Source organism: Microcaecilia unicolor, chromosome 4 (genome assembly GCF_901765095.1).
Source record: "Microcaecilia unicolor chromosome 4, aMicUni1.1, whole genome shotgun sequence".
Lineage (NCBI taxonomy): Eukaryota > Metazoa > Chordata > Amphibia > Gymnophiona > Siphonopidae > Microcaecilia > Microcaecilia unicolor.
Genome location: NC_044034.1, coordinates 45,786,453 through 45,802,373, shown reverse-complemented (window position 1 = coordinate 45,802,373; position 15,921 = coordinate 45,786,453). Strand labels below are relative to the sequence as shown.

General features: G+C 43.1%; 1 protein-coding gene across 5 annotated transcripts in view; it reads right to left on the bottom strand.

Moving 5' to 3' along the window:
• AMOTL1 (angiomotin like 1) overlaps positions 1-15,921 on the bottom strand; it is a 257,734-nt gene that overhangs the window by 131,078 nt on the left and 110,735 nt on the right. For 4 of the 5 annotated variants that reach the window (XM_030200208.1, XM_030200209.1, XM_030200211.1 and 1 more), the window contains one exon: positions 11,408-12,317. In XM_030200208.1, coding sequence (XP_030056068.1) covers positions 11,408-12,317 — 910 coding nt within the window. Of the gene's footprint in view, positions 1-11,407; positions 12,318-13,327; positions 13,403-15,921 lie in introns of those variants that run through there. The other variant, XM_030200212.1, reaches the window with a different exon arrangement.

Genomic DNA, 15,921 nt, shown 5'->3' with positions numbered 1-15,921 from the left:
TTCCCCCCTAGTTTTAAAACTTGAACTTTGTACCACAGCATTAACAGATAGCCTCCAACAGGCACAGCAGAACCTAGTTCAGTCTTCATTCCCACACCCTCCCCAGCTCCCACCTACACCTAGCACAACTCTTCATTTATAGTCTTTATTCTAATTAGGATAACAAGAGGAGTGTTTTCATTAGAGTTGTAATTACATTTTCATTACATTTAATTAGTTTCTGGGAAGCAAAAACTAAATAAATTACAAATTATACCATATAATCTTAAAGCTCTTTATATTCATTTAATATCCCTAGTACCTGAAAAAGTTTTAATTAAACAACTCTATAATACAAAGATGCAGATAGCAGTCCAAAAGCAAAAGGGGTTCTATCCAGTCTTTTGTACTGACACATGTATGATTATCTCCCAGTTAGTGAGAGGTTATATGTGTGTGCTCGATGCAAAGAGCTTCTAGCTCTCAGAGAATGAGTCCGTTCTCTTGAGGCTAGAGTAGCAGACTTGGAGGAGCTGAGGAGACAAAGAGATACATAGAAGAGGCCTACAGGGACGTTGTAGAGAAATCCCACCTCCAGTACGGCAGCCCCTGTGCTGCCTTGGAGGAGGGAGGCCTCCTAAATGGACAGCATTACCCTGGTGAAGTTGGAAATAATCTTGTAGTCAGGACCAGCCCACCAGAGGATGCAATATCCTCTCATACCAAGGATGTGTCTCCAGGAGCTTCTGCCCAGAAGGGAAGGGTTAGGACAGCTGTTGTAGTTGGTGATTCAGTTATTAGGCATGTAGATAGCTGGGTGGCTGGTGGACATGTAGCACTAACCAATCTATTTTAATTTTGAATAAAACAGAAAACTCACTCATTTAGACCAGCAAGTTAACCAGTTTCCAGGATTGAGACTTTTTGGTCTGTCATGATTTTTACCTTACACCTCAAAGCAATGGCATGTGTAGACCTTTATTCTACCCACTAAAATCAATTCTGCAGGTCTCACAATGCATAAGCGTCATAAGACTAGACAAGAAGGGTGGTAAAGCATGCAAAGTCACCATATTCTTAGCCCAGTTTTAGCTATGGCTCTCTACAGGCAAGGGCCTGGATATCTGAGACCCTCCTGGCCAATGTAATAGCTAACAGAAAGATGGCCTTACTTGAGACATCCCCCAAGCACTCTGCACTAAGGGACTCAAAAGGAGCACCAAATTCGAGTTCCAACACCTGAAAGGAGGACTGAAGTGCTTGGCCACCTTGGAGGAAATAGGCCCCTATAATATTATACACCTCATTAACATTAAACCTAGATTTACATGCAGGTTGCACACATAAATTTATATACTAGTGGCACTTACGCGTGTTAAGTAGTAGCTGAGCACGCAGCAATATTTTATAAATGATGGGCACTATTCACTTGGAGGTGGAGCCTTTTATTAAGGCGCAGTAGCGTTTTTAGCATGCGCTGATTAGCGCACACTGAACGCTAGAGATGCCCATAAGAATATATGGGCGTTGCTAGCATTTCGCACACACTTATTTTTAGCGCACGCTAAAAACGTTAGCACGCCTTTGTAAAAGGCCCTGCGAGTGACTAAATGCAAGGGGGACATTCACAGGAAAGGAGAATGGGCGGGACCAATATTTACATGTGTAACTTACTGAATACTTTGTCACACACACTGAAGTGCTGCATTTAGGCACATCCAGATAATGTAAGTGGATGCGCCTAAATGTAGGCGCATTAATGCCAGTTTATGCTAGTATTCTATAAGAGAATCTTGGTGCCCAGATGCCGTTATAGAATGCACATGGCATCTAGGTGCCTAAATTGTGGTGGCCAGTTATAGAATTGCCTCCCCTATGGCCATTGCAATGAGTAAGAGGGTAGGTCTCAGGAAACTGAGCGGCTTCGTAAAGGATTGGGACCTATTCTACCCCAGGGTAGGCACAGAGCCCACAGGACAGGGGGAAACTCAGCACGTCCTTGGGAGGGGAGCTGAACCATATAAAAGCAGGAGTTAGTCCTCAGGGGTAGGCCAGGACTTAGACCAAGCCCAATATCTGTGGCTGACTAAACAGTATGTGATAGAACCAAAGAGAGGTAGGGGAAAAGGTGGGGCCAAGGTTTGTTTTTCAGGGAAGATGCTGACACTGGGAGTGAGCAGGTACAGATTGAGTTTGTGGAAGAAGGAGAGCAGCTTTCAGTTGAGGAGGAGATGGAAATTCCCGCAACGTGAAATGCACTAGCAGTTAAGACTCAAAAGGACTATTCCTACAACACACACACAGCCCATGGGTAGTATCAGATCAGTAAAGCACCTGATAAGTGGGAGGTGCAGCGAGGACTAAGCTTTAGAAGCTGATTCCTATAAAACAGTGTGTTTCGGATTACAGTGAGCATATGAACTGATATGAACTTCAGGGTGAGAGACACTATGGGAAGGGACTTTTAAGCCCTTCCTTTTTGCATCCTATGACCTTTGGTCCTGGATAACTGTGCTGCTCGACTTTGCTGGGTTGTAGTATCCACATGTTTATTCATGCCTTCAAAAAATGAAGCAGATTGAGGCAAGATTTCCCTTGGCTGAACCCATGCTGACTATCCCATTGAATCATGTTTGTCTGTGTTTCATAACTTTATTCTTTATAGTAGTCATATATTATGTAGCTCAACTTATCATACACTACTAAGCCCGATTTTACGTTGTTTTTACTGTTTTATTGAAAATTCTATTCTTAACTTTGTATTTCAAATTACTATGTAAGCCGCATTGAGCCTGCATTGTGTGGGAAAGCGCGGGGTACAAATGTACCCCACGCCTCACCCTATGCTTGGACCAACCTTCCTGAGCCCTTACGCCAAGCCCCCTCCCTGCCCAAGTCTTTGCTTAAAGCCCACCTCTTCAATGCTGTGTTCGGCACCTAACTCTTACCGTTCAGTAAATCCAGACTGCCCCAATTTGACTGCCCCTATCGAACTGACTGTTCACTTGTCTTTTAGATTGTAAGCTCCTTGAGCAGGGACTGTCCCTCTATGTTAAATTGTACAGCGCTGCGTAACCCTAGTAGCGCTTTAGAAATGTTAAGTAGTAGTATAGTACTAAATGTAATAAATAAAAATACCTAGGTGTGAATTTTTAACACTTGCTCAGGGTTTCTGCCCACAGCCCTGTGACTGTGCAAAGAGGCTGGAAGCTATTCTTTTTTTCTTCTCCCCTTCTAAATTCGAACTGCTGAACTGAACCAGACATGGTGGGGGAGGGGAGAAGTGCTGTGTGTCTGGGAGATGTGTTCCTGACAGCATTACCTAAAGTTTATGCAAGAAAATAAGATTGCTGAGGGCATCTTTCAGCTCTGGAGGAGCAGGAGCTGATTGTGTTTTGCCTTTGCGGATTTTGAATTTACTGACTAGATACCTCAAAATACTGGATTGGATTGAGCTCTGGATTTTTGCTAATTTCTGGGGTTTTTTTTTCCCTTTTTACCTTTTCCCCATTCGGGAGTCGAGAAGCGACTAGACCAGGTGATTGGAAGGGTGCCACATCCCTAAGCGATGCGACACCATGCAGTGTAATCAAATGTAGTTAAACACCAGGCCTCTCAAGAGCCCAGCCCGCAGAAAGTCTTAAATGTCCAGGATATGAACCCTCCAGGTGGAACACACTTCTCTCTGCACCAGGCATCATATGCCAAGAAGACAGACCTTCTCTTACCTTTCAGAAATTCAGTTTCATAAGTCTTGCTCTTTCATAAGCCAGCATGGGAGGAGACTTCCATTTCTATCAGTCCCTGTTACAGCAGTTGCAGAACCCGCAGGAGCCAAATAAGCTCTGCTAATGCTAGTCTTGTTGAGATCCCCATACCAGGGGCACCTCAGCCAAGCCGAGGTCATCATGATTACATGTCCTATGTGTGTGCAGACATGTATTATTACGCCTATTAAGTGACAGATGAAAGAACGTACAGCAATTCATCCTAAGGCTGCAGGACTGTTAAGGCATCTATACCCTTGGATCCTTCATTTTCTATTTTCTAAAGTACCTGAGAACCTTGGTATTTTTGTCATCATCAAATCCACAGAAAGCTTCCCCCAAGTGGTCATGATTACGTTTAAGGCCTATCAGCTGAGTTTCCATTACCCAACCTTTAAGTCGGTGACAAACTTTGGTGGTGCCCAAAATATGACATGCAGAGAGTACCTCTAGATGTCTCTCTCCCCACATCATGATAAGACTTGCCTCCTTCGCCACGTGGTAACTCTTGGTCTTTGGAGAAGTAATCTGGAATTTTTGGGCCAACTGCTGACTGGGATGAGAGCAAGAGCCCTCTTGTGTTTGCTTAGATCAAGAGGAAGGGGGATGCCTATACCTATGAGAGTGCTCCCCACTTGCAAATCTCCTGGTAGAATAGGAGGCTGGGTCAGAGACAAGCTGGTAGAGGGACTTAAAGAGTATCGCAGTTCCTTTCTGAAAGAAGCTGCTGCCTTAAGTTAACTCCAAAGAGATTTTAACCACTTCAAGGTTTAATTGTTGATTCATAAAATTCTATAGAATGATGCCCCATATGATCTAAATTCTGTTCTGAAAATTTATAAACTCAGTCAAGCCTTACTTTTTGACAGTACTGTATTTTTTTTTTTAATTAAGGCTTGTTAGGAGACTGGAGGATTACTTATATTTTGAAAATTTTCGTTTAGTGATTCAAAGCATAGTAATGCCTCACTTTGATTACTGTAATGCTTAGGTTTGCCAAAATATATTTTACAGTCTTATACAGATTGCACAAAATGCTGCAGCCCGTATCCGTTTGGGAATGAGTCATTTTGAACATATTACTCCTGCTCTTGTTTCTTTACCCTGGTTGCTCATTATGAATAGCGTGCACTCTGCCCTGCTTACCCCTTTTCCATTTATTGTACCCTGTCTATTTGTTATTCAAATGTTGTAAGCCACATTGAGCCTGCCAGAGGTGGGAAATTGTGGGATATAAGCACTGTTAAATAAATAAATAAATAAATAAATATAAGATTCTATTGATGGTATTCAAAGTGGAGGAGTGGCCTAGTGGTTAGGGTGGTGGACTTTGGTCCTGGGGAACTGAGGAACTGAGTTTGATTCCCACTTCAGGCCCAGGCAGCTCCTTGTGACTCTGGGCAACTCACTTAACCCTCCATTGCCCCATGTAAGCCGCATTGAGCCTGCCATGAGTGGGAAAGCGCGGTGTACAAATGTAACAAAAATAAAATAGATACTATTGGAGATTCTACATGGAATGTTGCTACTATTGGAGATTGTACATGGAATGTTGCTATTCCACTAGCAACATTCCATGTAGAAGGCTGCGCAGGCTTCTGTTTCTGTGAGTCTGACGTCCTGCACGTACATACGTGCAGGACGTCAGACTCACAGAAGCAGAAGCCTGCGCGGCCACATTGGTGATCTGCAAGGGCCGACTTCTACATGGAATGTTGCTAGTGGAATAGCAACATTCCATGTAGAATCTCAAATAGTAGCAACAGTGGAGGAGTGGCCTAGTGGTTAGGGTGGTGGACTTTGGTCCTGGGGAACTGAGGAACTGAGTTCGATTTCCACTTCAGGCACAGGCAGCTCCTTGTGACTCTGGGCAAGTCACTAAACCCTCCATTGCCCCAGGTACAAATAAGTACCTGTATACAATATGCAAGCCGCATTGAGCCTGCCATGAGTGGGAAAGCGCAGGGTACAAATTTGACAAAAATAAAATAGATACTATTGGAGATTCTACATGGAATGTTGCTACTATTGGAGATTCTACATGGAATGTTGCTATTCCACTAGCAACATTCCATGTAGAAGGCTGCGCAGGCTTCTGTTTCTGTGAGTCTGACGTCCTGCACGTACATACGTGCAGGACGTCAGACTCACAGAAGCAGAAGCCTGCGCGGCCACATTGGTGATCTGCAAGGGCCGACTTCTAGTGGAATAGCAACATTCCATGTAGAATCTCAAATAGTAGCACCAGTGGAGGAGTGGCCTAGTGGTTAGGGTGGTGGACTTTGGTCCTGGGGAACTAAGGAACTGAGTTCGATTCCCTGCCTGCCGCATAGAGCCTGCCATGAGTGGGAAAGCGCGGGGTACAAATGTAACAAAAACAAAAAAAAGTGATAACCAATAAAATCTCTACAGTGATTTCAGCAAGTTTGCATTTTACATCAGTCTTCTCGATCTTTGAGGTCAAAGTCTTCTAATATGTTTGACGTTCCTTCTTTTAAGACTGTCTTTTTAGGTAAGTAAAGGAACTCAGTTTTCTATATCAAAGGACCAAGATTGTGGAATTCTTTACCAAGCTTTGAGCCTTAAGAAATATCAATGAATTTAAAAAGGCTTAAAAAAAAAAAAGTCTTGTTTCAGTGAGTTTTTGACATTGCTCCTTAAAACCAAGTTTTAGATCAACCTGTTCACTATGAGATTTTGTTGTTTAAGAAGATAATATGGTTATGTTGTATGTTTTGTGAAATGTGTTTTTTTTTACATGAATGTGGATTGCTCCCCGCTCAGGATTGTAGATGTGCGGGATATAAATCTTTTAAATAAATAAACCTTATATTCCATCTTTACATAATATGCACCTTGCTGAAACTAAGAGTTGCTCTTTTCCCACTGCAGGGCTACTTGTGTGGAATAGACTTCCTATTGAACTCAGGCTGCTGACAGACACATCTGCCTTTAAAAAGCAAATAAAATGCCTGTAATTCAGAGGGTGGCATTTGCTCACCGCTGACACAGTTATTCCCAGATATTCAAAGCCGGGCACTGTCCAGGCTTTGGCTTTGAATATTCAGTTATTTTTGAGCAGTATTCAGCACTTAAGAGCCATGGAGTAGCACATAAAAATAAGATAGACTTTTATGCAGTCCCATGTAAGAGCTAAACCTGGCCACTTAAAGACTAAATATCAGCACTTTATCGGCCAAGTGATAACTCCACTCCTGGAATGCCCCCAACATAGCCAACTTTGAGTTAGGCACTAACCACAAATTTCAGCAGGCACTTACTTAGCCGGTTAAGTGCTGTGGCAAGCCCCGACCAAGCGATTTAACTGGTCAGTGGATGGCTAAATCGCTTTGAATATCGACCGGAAATGTTCTTATTCTCTTAGGCTTTAGGACTGGATATCTCTTTTTACTGCAGCTGGCTGACAGCATTTTTGCTGATAGGATGGATTCTGCAAAGCTGTTATATCTGTGGGAAGAGACATGGGATTGGTAGCATGGAATTTTGCTACTAACTGGGTTTATGCCAGGTGCTTGTGACCTGGATTGGCTACTGTTGGAAGCAGAATACTGGGCTAGATGGACCATTGGTCTGACCCAGTACGGCTATTCTTATGTTCTTATATTTACCTTATTATTATTATTAACATTTGTATAGCGCTACCAGACGCACGCAGCGCTGGAACACCTGACATAGAGAGACAGTCCCTGCTCAACAGAGCTTACAATCTAAAAACATAATACAGACAGACAAGACAAATTAAGGGCGAGGGAAGTACTGGGTGAGAAGGAACAAGGGGAGGCAATTGAGTAGTGGCTAGGAGCGAAAAGCAGTGGTGAAAAGGTGGGTTTTGAGCATAGATTTGAAAACAGGTAGAGATAGCTAGATGTACATGCTCAGGAAGTCTATTCCAGGCATAAGGTGCCGTGAGGGAAAAGGAATGAAGCCTGGAGTTAGCAGTGGAGGAGAAGGCCACGTTTTTTGTTTGTTTTACTCAATGTATTTCTTGATTTTAAGTTTGGTTGTATACTGCCCAAATGTAATAATGGGCAATTTATAAGCCCTTTTAAACAAATAAATATTGGTAAGCTTTTCTTGCGTCATATCTTAGGACCGAGGGCAAGAACCATAACAGTCTCTGAGTTCCAGTACCCAATGCAGAAGCTCTCAATGCCGCCTCAAATACATCCTAGGTTGTCAGACCATTTGTCTTTCTCAGTCTTTCCCTTTGCCCACTAGTGAATGGAGTTGCACAGCTTTGCCATGAGAAAGAGACTGCAAACTCCACCATCTTACACTCAATGTTTCCCACATACTGGCTCATACAGAGCTGGTAAAGAAGCTAGGCAGGAAGTCAGCACAGCATTCTGAAACAATTTTCTTCCAAAAGTATCCAATGTCGAGGTCTCCCTCTCTAGGGGCAGCAAGGAAAGAGATTTGGAAGTTTTGGCTCTTTTGAGAGAAGATTTGACTAACATGGAATAGTGAGAAAGCTGCTGCTTCATGAAGCAGAGAGTCTTCAAAACTCTATGCATGGAGTCAACCTTCTTATTGATAGGATGTACCGACGGGGGGGGGGGGGGGGGGGGGGGGGGGGGGGTGGGGGTGTCTCCTACATTCTCATCTGAACTTCTGTAAGGATTCTGTGAACAGGTCAATTCTATAACTGGGCACGTGAAATTACACGTGCCTTGCGCACATAAGTGACAGCGTAACTGGCAGTTACATGCACAAGTGCGGTACGCGATATTTTATAAGGGAGCACTCAAGTGCTATAGCATGTAACTGCAAGGGAGCATACACACAGGAGGCATAAGTGTAGGACATAGGCATGTCTTCTACTTACATGTGCAACTTTTAGAATACTATAAATTGAGTGTACCGTGCAGTGTGCACAAGTTACACTTGCCATAGACCTGGCATAAGTGGGCACACCTAAATGTAGGCGCATCAGTGCCAATGTATGCTAGTATTCTATAACAGCATCTTGGCGCCAAGATGCTATTATAGAATTGGCGCATGACATTAAGGCATCTAACCTGAGGTGCCAAGTTATTTTATTTATTGCATTTGTATCCCACATTTTCCCACCTCTTTGCAGGCTCAATGTGGCTTACAATACATCATGAGTAGTGAAAAGTATAAAGAAGATTGACATTTGGTATTGCAAAAGTATCTTGGGTAACATGATAATGATAAAACATGATAGTTATAGAATTGCCTCTCTAGTATCACAGTTTCCTTGGCAGGGTTGAGAAATATGGAGCATAGCCATTATTTCTGCTTGGGTTCCCCCTCCATCTGTAACATAAATGTAACGGCTTTCCATCATTTCCTAAATAAAATCAATGAAGGAGAATTCCTTGAGTGGGGACCTCCTCCGTTCATAAGGAGGAGCTGGATTTAGTGGTACACTTGTTGAAAATCCTCTTTAGAAAATCCCAGGGGTGCTCAGAATCTGACCCAGAGAAAACTCCAGTGGAGAAATCTGGATCTATACATGGTTACAGCTCCACGGTGTGACTGCACCTCGAATATTGTGCTCAATTCTGGTCACCGCATCTCAATAAATATATAGTGGAATTAGAAAAGGCACAGAGAAGGGTAATGAAAATGATAAAGGGGATGGGACGACTTCCCTATGAGGAAAAGCTAAAGCTGCTAGGGCTCTTCAGCTCGGAGAAATGTGTGTAACTATATGGGGGGCATGGCTAGGAATGTTCTGGGGGTGTTCCTAAATTATACGTGCATACATACAGAATCGCGCTCATAGCAGGCCTAATTGCAGGCAACTAAAGTTAGGTGCAGTTATGCGCTAAGCGCGATTCTATAAAGGACGCATACCCCTTATAGAATCACACTAAGCACATTAAATTTTCAGCTCTGATTTTAAGTGCTACTTATAGAATTTGGCCCATAGTGTCTTGCAGTTGGAACTCACTCATACTTCCTGAGACCATAACCTGAATTTGACCCTCTTATCTTGAATTTCCTATTCTGTTTGTCAAGCACAAACTTGGACTTTTACTAGTTGGCTCTTAAAATAATCAGTTTCCATGGAAAATCATATCACTTTTCCACAGCTGATGCCAGTATGGTAAGTTTAAAAATATATTCAGGACTTTCTGGTCCCCAGGGACAAATAATACGCAGTCCTTCACTATCATAAACGAAGCACTGTGGCATGCACTTTAATTAACAAAACAAAAAAAAAAAAAAAGAAAGAAAAATCTGTGTCCACAATTACTTTGAAAATATTCTTTCTAAAATATCAAAAAACAAACACAAGATATTGTACCACAACACTGGCACGGCACTGTATTCTGCAACTTTTTCAACACTTAACCTAAAGCTAGAATATTTTATTATTAAATCTATAGTACCTGAAGAATGAAGGCATCAACTTAGTTATGTACCAGGGGCGGACTGACCATTTGGGCAACCGGGCAGTGCCCAAGGGCCCAGAGGCTCTGCCCGGATGCCTGCCGCACACTACAGCCCTCCCCAGTCCTACTTTTAAAGGCACGCCACTGGTGATCTACTGTCCTCTGTGGGGGGGGGAGGGGACATATTCTTTCCTGCCCATTATGCTGCCACTATTCCCCCGCCCAGCACCACTGTATTTTAAAAATGGCGGTCGAGACTCCCTGGTGAAATCTCGTGAAATTGTTGAGACCCGCGAGACTACCACTGGAAGTCTCAGCCACCATTTTGAAAACACAGCAGTGCTGGCAGGCAGGGGAATAGCGGCAGCGAATAGGGCAGGAAAGAACATGCTTCCTGTCCCCCCCCCCCCACCCCGCAGAGACCACCAAGGCCCTTCAGGTAGGACCGGGGCAGTGGGGGTGTCCGCTGCGGACGTGGGGGGGGAGGCAGCAGCACGAGGGGTATCGGGCAGTGGCCTGGTGGGGGGGTCCAGACCACTCTTAGTCCTCCGTTATGTACAGTTGCACCCTTGGTACTGAGTGAGGCGGTGCTTCCCAACCCTCTTCTAACAGCACACCTAGATAGTTGATTACTACAGTGAATATTCAAAACATAGATTTGCATACAATGGATATCTAATATATGCAAATATATTTCATATAAATTCAATGTGGTAATCCCGAAAACCCAAATGGCTAGGAATGCCTCCGAGAGAGGGGTTGAGAAGCACTGGAGTAGCATACCATTCAGTGAATGCATAATATGATAGGCCATGTAAACTGTAAAGTAAAATGATATGTTATGAGGCCTCCAAATAATATGCTTCAATTCTGAAGTCTGACTAAGTTTGTCACAAACCATAGCAGTCTCACTAGTTTGGTTTGGATGGATTTCATAGTGTTCCCATCTGTGCTCTAACCATATTTCAAGCTCACTGCTGCTCTTAAGACTGTACATTATAATTAATGTTTTTATGTATAAAATCTTGGTATGATTCAGTTACTGAAACTGCATACTTTCACAAAAAATATCCTGAATGTTTTGGGTTTTTTTTTTAGTAATTAAAATAGATGAAAAACATAATAGCAAATTACTTTTCCAAATATATACCACTAAAGAAAAATGAAAGTAGACTCATTCTCAGATGTCAAAAAGCTTAGGAAACGCTTCACATGAATGTTGTATATTAAAAAAAAAAAAATTAAAACAGAACAAAAATATAGAGTTATGATTACCTGGTGACACCATACTCTGGAGGATGCTGGTATCTCAGAACTGCTACTTCTGTTTTTGCAGCCTGCGGGACAGGATGGGTTTTAAGAATATCTTGCATCATCCTACTGGGTTGGTCATTATAAAAAAGCCCATGTTCCTGAGTTTTTGTCACTGGTGAAATTACCTGTTTTGCTTTAAAAGGATAATCTGGAGGAGGACCTCGTGGATCCATACCTTTACCAGAGAACTGAGCAGGAAATGGCCCACCAGTTTTTAACCCTTTGATGCTCCCCGAGGTAGGGGGATATTGCTTAGCACCATTTCTCTCCAGTGAAAGTTGCATGATCCTTTCACTCAAAGAACGAACGTGACCTTGCTTAAGTTCTTTAAGTGCTTCATCTTTATGTGTCTGCCCACTATTAGCCCGACTGACAGTTGGTCTCCCTTCTGTTTTTGATTTCTGACTGGCCACCACTGCAGCAACATAATAGCCTGGGCCAACAGCAACTGGCTGCTGACCCCTAAAAAAATGGGACTGGGCTTTAGCCTCCTCATAAGTGGGTAGTTCCTCATTGTTCTGCTGAGGCTGAGAAGCCCTTGATTGTTTTTCCATCACTGTACTGTCCCCTTGATGTTCTTGGCCTTGAGGTTCTTGACGGGCTGACTGGTGGACCATTTGTGGATCTTCGTGAGTGAGGTTCTCTGTGGATGAAAGAGTGCTTGCAGTGCTGATAGACGGTCCCGCGCTCCCTGTGGCCTGGTGCTGAATTGCCAATAAGTTCATGTTCTCATTAGGATTACCATAGCGTAATTGTTCCTGAATCAATCGTTGTAACACTGTGCCAGCTACAGCTTCCTCTGAACCTCTCATTTCCACCTCAGAGACCTTGAGGAAGTGCTGAGGGTGGAAGTTACAAAGACCGTCCTTACCTAAACACAAAGAAAACACAAACAAACAATGTCAGTTATGGTTTACTGATTATTCTCACAATTTGCAATACGCTACTAATTTTCTCTTCTGTATGATTAACAGTAAGATATACTATCTTCAGTTTTTGGTGTTTTGTAAGATATGCTTTCTATTCTAACTTACTTCAGCTCAGTAATAATATAAAAATCAAACTAATTAAGGATGCATGCATATGAATGTAGGGCCCACACTGACTGGAGCCTTGGATTCCTAAATGTTTCTGGTCTAGAGATATATTTAACTCTTTACAGTATTCTGCAAATTGTATGATTCAATACCATCTCAGCTCTGTGTGCATGTGATAGGGTGAAAGCACAGACTAGAAATTCAAGTGCTTTCCATCTTGCTTTCACTGAGAGCTCTGGGCTCCCAGTTCACATGATTTTAATTTGTGATCACATAGTTTTCCATGGTGAATCAGCAGCTTCACATGAACCAGACAGACGCTATAGAAAATCACTGAATTCATGATTGCTCACAGAAATTCGAGTTCATTGCTGAGTTTGGAGGTGAAACATCATCAGGTCTGATGTAATGTTATGGTGGACTTGATGACATTTACCACCTATGCATACCATAGAGCAAATTAGCAAGTACTGGTTGATTTGAGATGGGTTTAATTATTACATTTCTTACTTGCGTTTCCAAATCTGAAGTCAACAACAGGTAGACAAGTTATTCCCTGTCCAAATGGATTTGCAGTCCAAGCTGTACCTGAATCAAGGTAACAAGGAGCATCGGTGGGAAAAGCAGGATCTGAACCGTGGCTTGCAGCCTACTGCTTGAGCCACTAGGCTGCTTCCAGTTAAGAAGTAAACTGCATTTGAAACCTGAACCGGAGGACCCAACAGATAACAGGGCTGCCGAGAGACAGAGCTGGGCCTAGGGCAGGGCCACCACAGCCGCAGTCCTTCCTCCACTCAGACTGCCCCCGCCCCCTCCCACTCGGGCCGCTGCCCCACCCCCTTACCTTCCTGGATCTGCTCCTCCCTTGGTCTGCCACTCTCCTGCTCCTGTGACCTGAGTTATCGCTTTAACGCAATCAGACCGAGGGAGCAGAACCTTCTGGCACCGGGTCTTCCTTAGAGGCTGGGCCCGGGGAATCTTGAGCCTCCCTCTTGACGGCCCTGAGCAGACAGAATTATCAACTTATCCGAAGAACTCAACAACGTGCCACTCCAAACCAAGTTAAGCCATTCTTAGAAATACAAGTGAAATATATGATGTTTATATTTTTTCACCTCTGTTTTCTCTCCCCTCCAATTCTATCTCCTTTTATTCATAAATAATAGAATTGGGTATATAAGCTGCGCAGAATCTGCCCCTGGCCCAAAATGTGCCACTTCACAAAACATCTGCATTTATTGTCACTAACGGGCACAAAACACCAAGCTATAGGGCAAGCTTAGAACAGTCTACTTTTGAGCATAGTTTGACATTTTCAATTCATTAACAGCACTTGTGGTAGCAAGCTAATTATCAGACATCTGATTATCAAAGATTTTAAATCCATGACTTTCAGAAATGGAACAAAAAAATGTGTACATCGGGGGTAATTCAGTACAAGTCACCTAAAGTAAGGCACTGGGATGATGCACACGAAGTGCAAATTCAATAATTACATGGATAATTGCTATTGTAGAATACTAGTCGGTTTTTACACACAATTTAGGCGCAACCGTTTACACCATTTCAATGGCCTGGTGTAAATGTCTGCAACTAAATGTTATAGTTGGACACTTAACTGTCAGCATTCTATAACCTTGGTGTGTAAGTGCTGGGCTTACCCCTGACCCATCCATGCCCTTTCCCACATCCAAACCTCCTTGCAGTTACGCACTAAAGGATTTCCATGCTAGGGTTCTAGAATTATGACTAAGGAAGAAATTCATCAAGCAGCGTTAGGGCCTTAAGTCATGTTAAATCGGGTCTTAACGTGACTTAAAAGGCCCTAATGCTGCCTCACCTAAAATTTCACGGCAATAAATAAGTTGCTGCAGATTAGGTAGAACTGAGATGCAAAATATGCAAATGCATGCTCTGCATCTCATTACTATGCAAATGACCTGAGACTTGCTAAGTTACATTAGCATGGTAGAATAACCCCAGTTTTTTTTTAGGTAGGATTCAGCAACCCTGTGGGATCCCAGTACTGCAGGTTGCTGAATCCTGTGGGAAATCAAGGTGTGGTAAAAGGCGAACTTTTACCGCACCTTGATGAATCCCTCTCATAAATGCAGTTACATAATTACATATTAGTGTAAATTAGCACCAAATAATTTCAACTATTGGTAGTTAGTAACAATTAGTGTCTAATTTATCAGTTTTGCAGTAACGGGTACAATTCTGAAACCTGCACATTCAAGTTTGCGCACCAAGCACAAAAGTATGCACACATGATTATAGAATAAGGTGGATAATGTTACAGTCATGGAGAAATTAAGTTCTTACTGGCTAATTTTCTTTCCTTTGGTCCAACCAATCAGTCTAAACCAGTGGTTCTCAACCGGTATGTGGCACGGAGCCGGCACACAGGCAGAACAGCGGCATGCAATGTCTCTTTTTCTCCCCTCCCTAAAGGTAGCATCAATGTCCTCATCTCTTTCTCCTCTGCTCCCCACCCCACCTGCAAACCCAGCACACCTCTCTCAGCTTCCCACCTTAAGAATCCAGTACCTACTGGTTAATGCAGTGGCCTTTGATCCTGGGGAACTGGGTTCGATTCCCACTGCAGCTCCTTGTGACTCTGGGCAAGTCACTTAACCCTCCATTGCCCCTGGTACAAAATAAGTACCTGTATATATGTAAACCGCTTTGAATGTAGTTGCAAAAACCTCAGAAAGGCGGTATATCAAGTCCCATTTTCCCTTTCCCTTATCCTCACTCAGGTCCACCCCCCTCACGACTGTCCTTCAAATTTCGCTATTTCTTCCAGCAGTGCTGATGGTAACATGCTGCCTGGCTGACCCGGAGTCTTTTCTCTGCCAGATCTCGCCCATGCGTAAACAGGAAGTTGCATCAGTGGGGCAGGATGCGGCAGAGAAAAGTATCCAGGTCAGCCAGGCAGCGTGCTATCGCTAGTGCTGCTGGAAGAGTATTGAAGTTTGAAGAGAATAAGAGTTAAGCTCATAGTTAGGCCCAAGGCACCAGATGCACCAAGAGTGTGGGTCAGTCATGGAACTCACCCGATTACACTGGGCGCACTTTTTGAACCCACTGGGGATCTTCTAGGACATCGAGAAAAGAATCACAGCCAAATTAAACGCCTCAATTAGGAACAGTAAAACGGGGCAACGTTCAAATTGAGGTTGGTGCTCCAGCCTAAACAGGCCTAGCAACTCGTGAAAAAGAAAGAAGAGACGGGAAAAAACATACTAAAATTAAAGGGAAACAAAATAAAACAAATACATGAAAAATACTCAAATGCACTGCGAATGAGAGAAAATACGCACAGAGAGAACACAATGACACGTCCGCCCTGCTCCGTGGAAAAATGAAGACTGAGGAACCCGCGCTCACATATGGTGGGACGCTGTTATTAAGTTCTAAGTTAATCTCACTAGT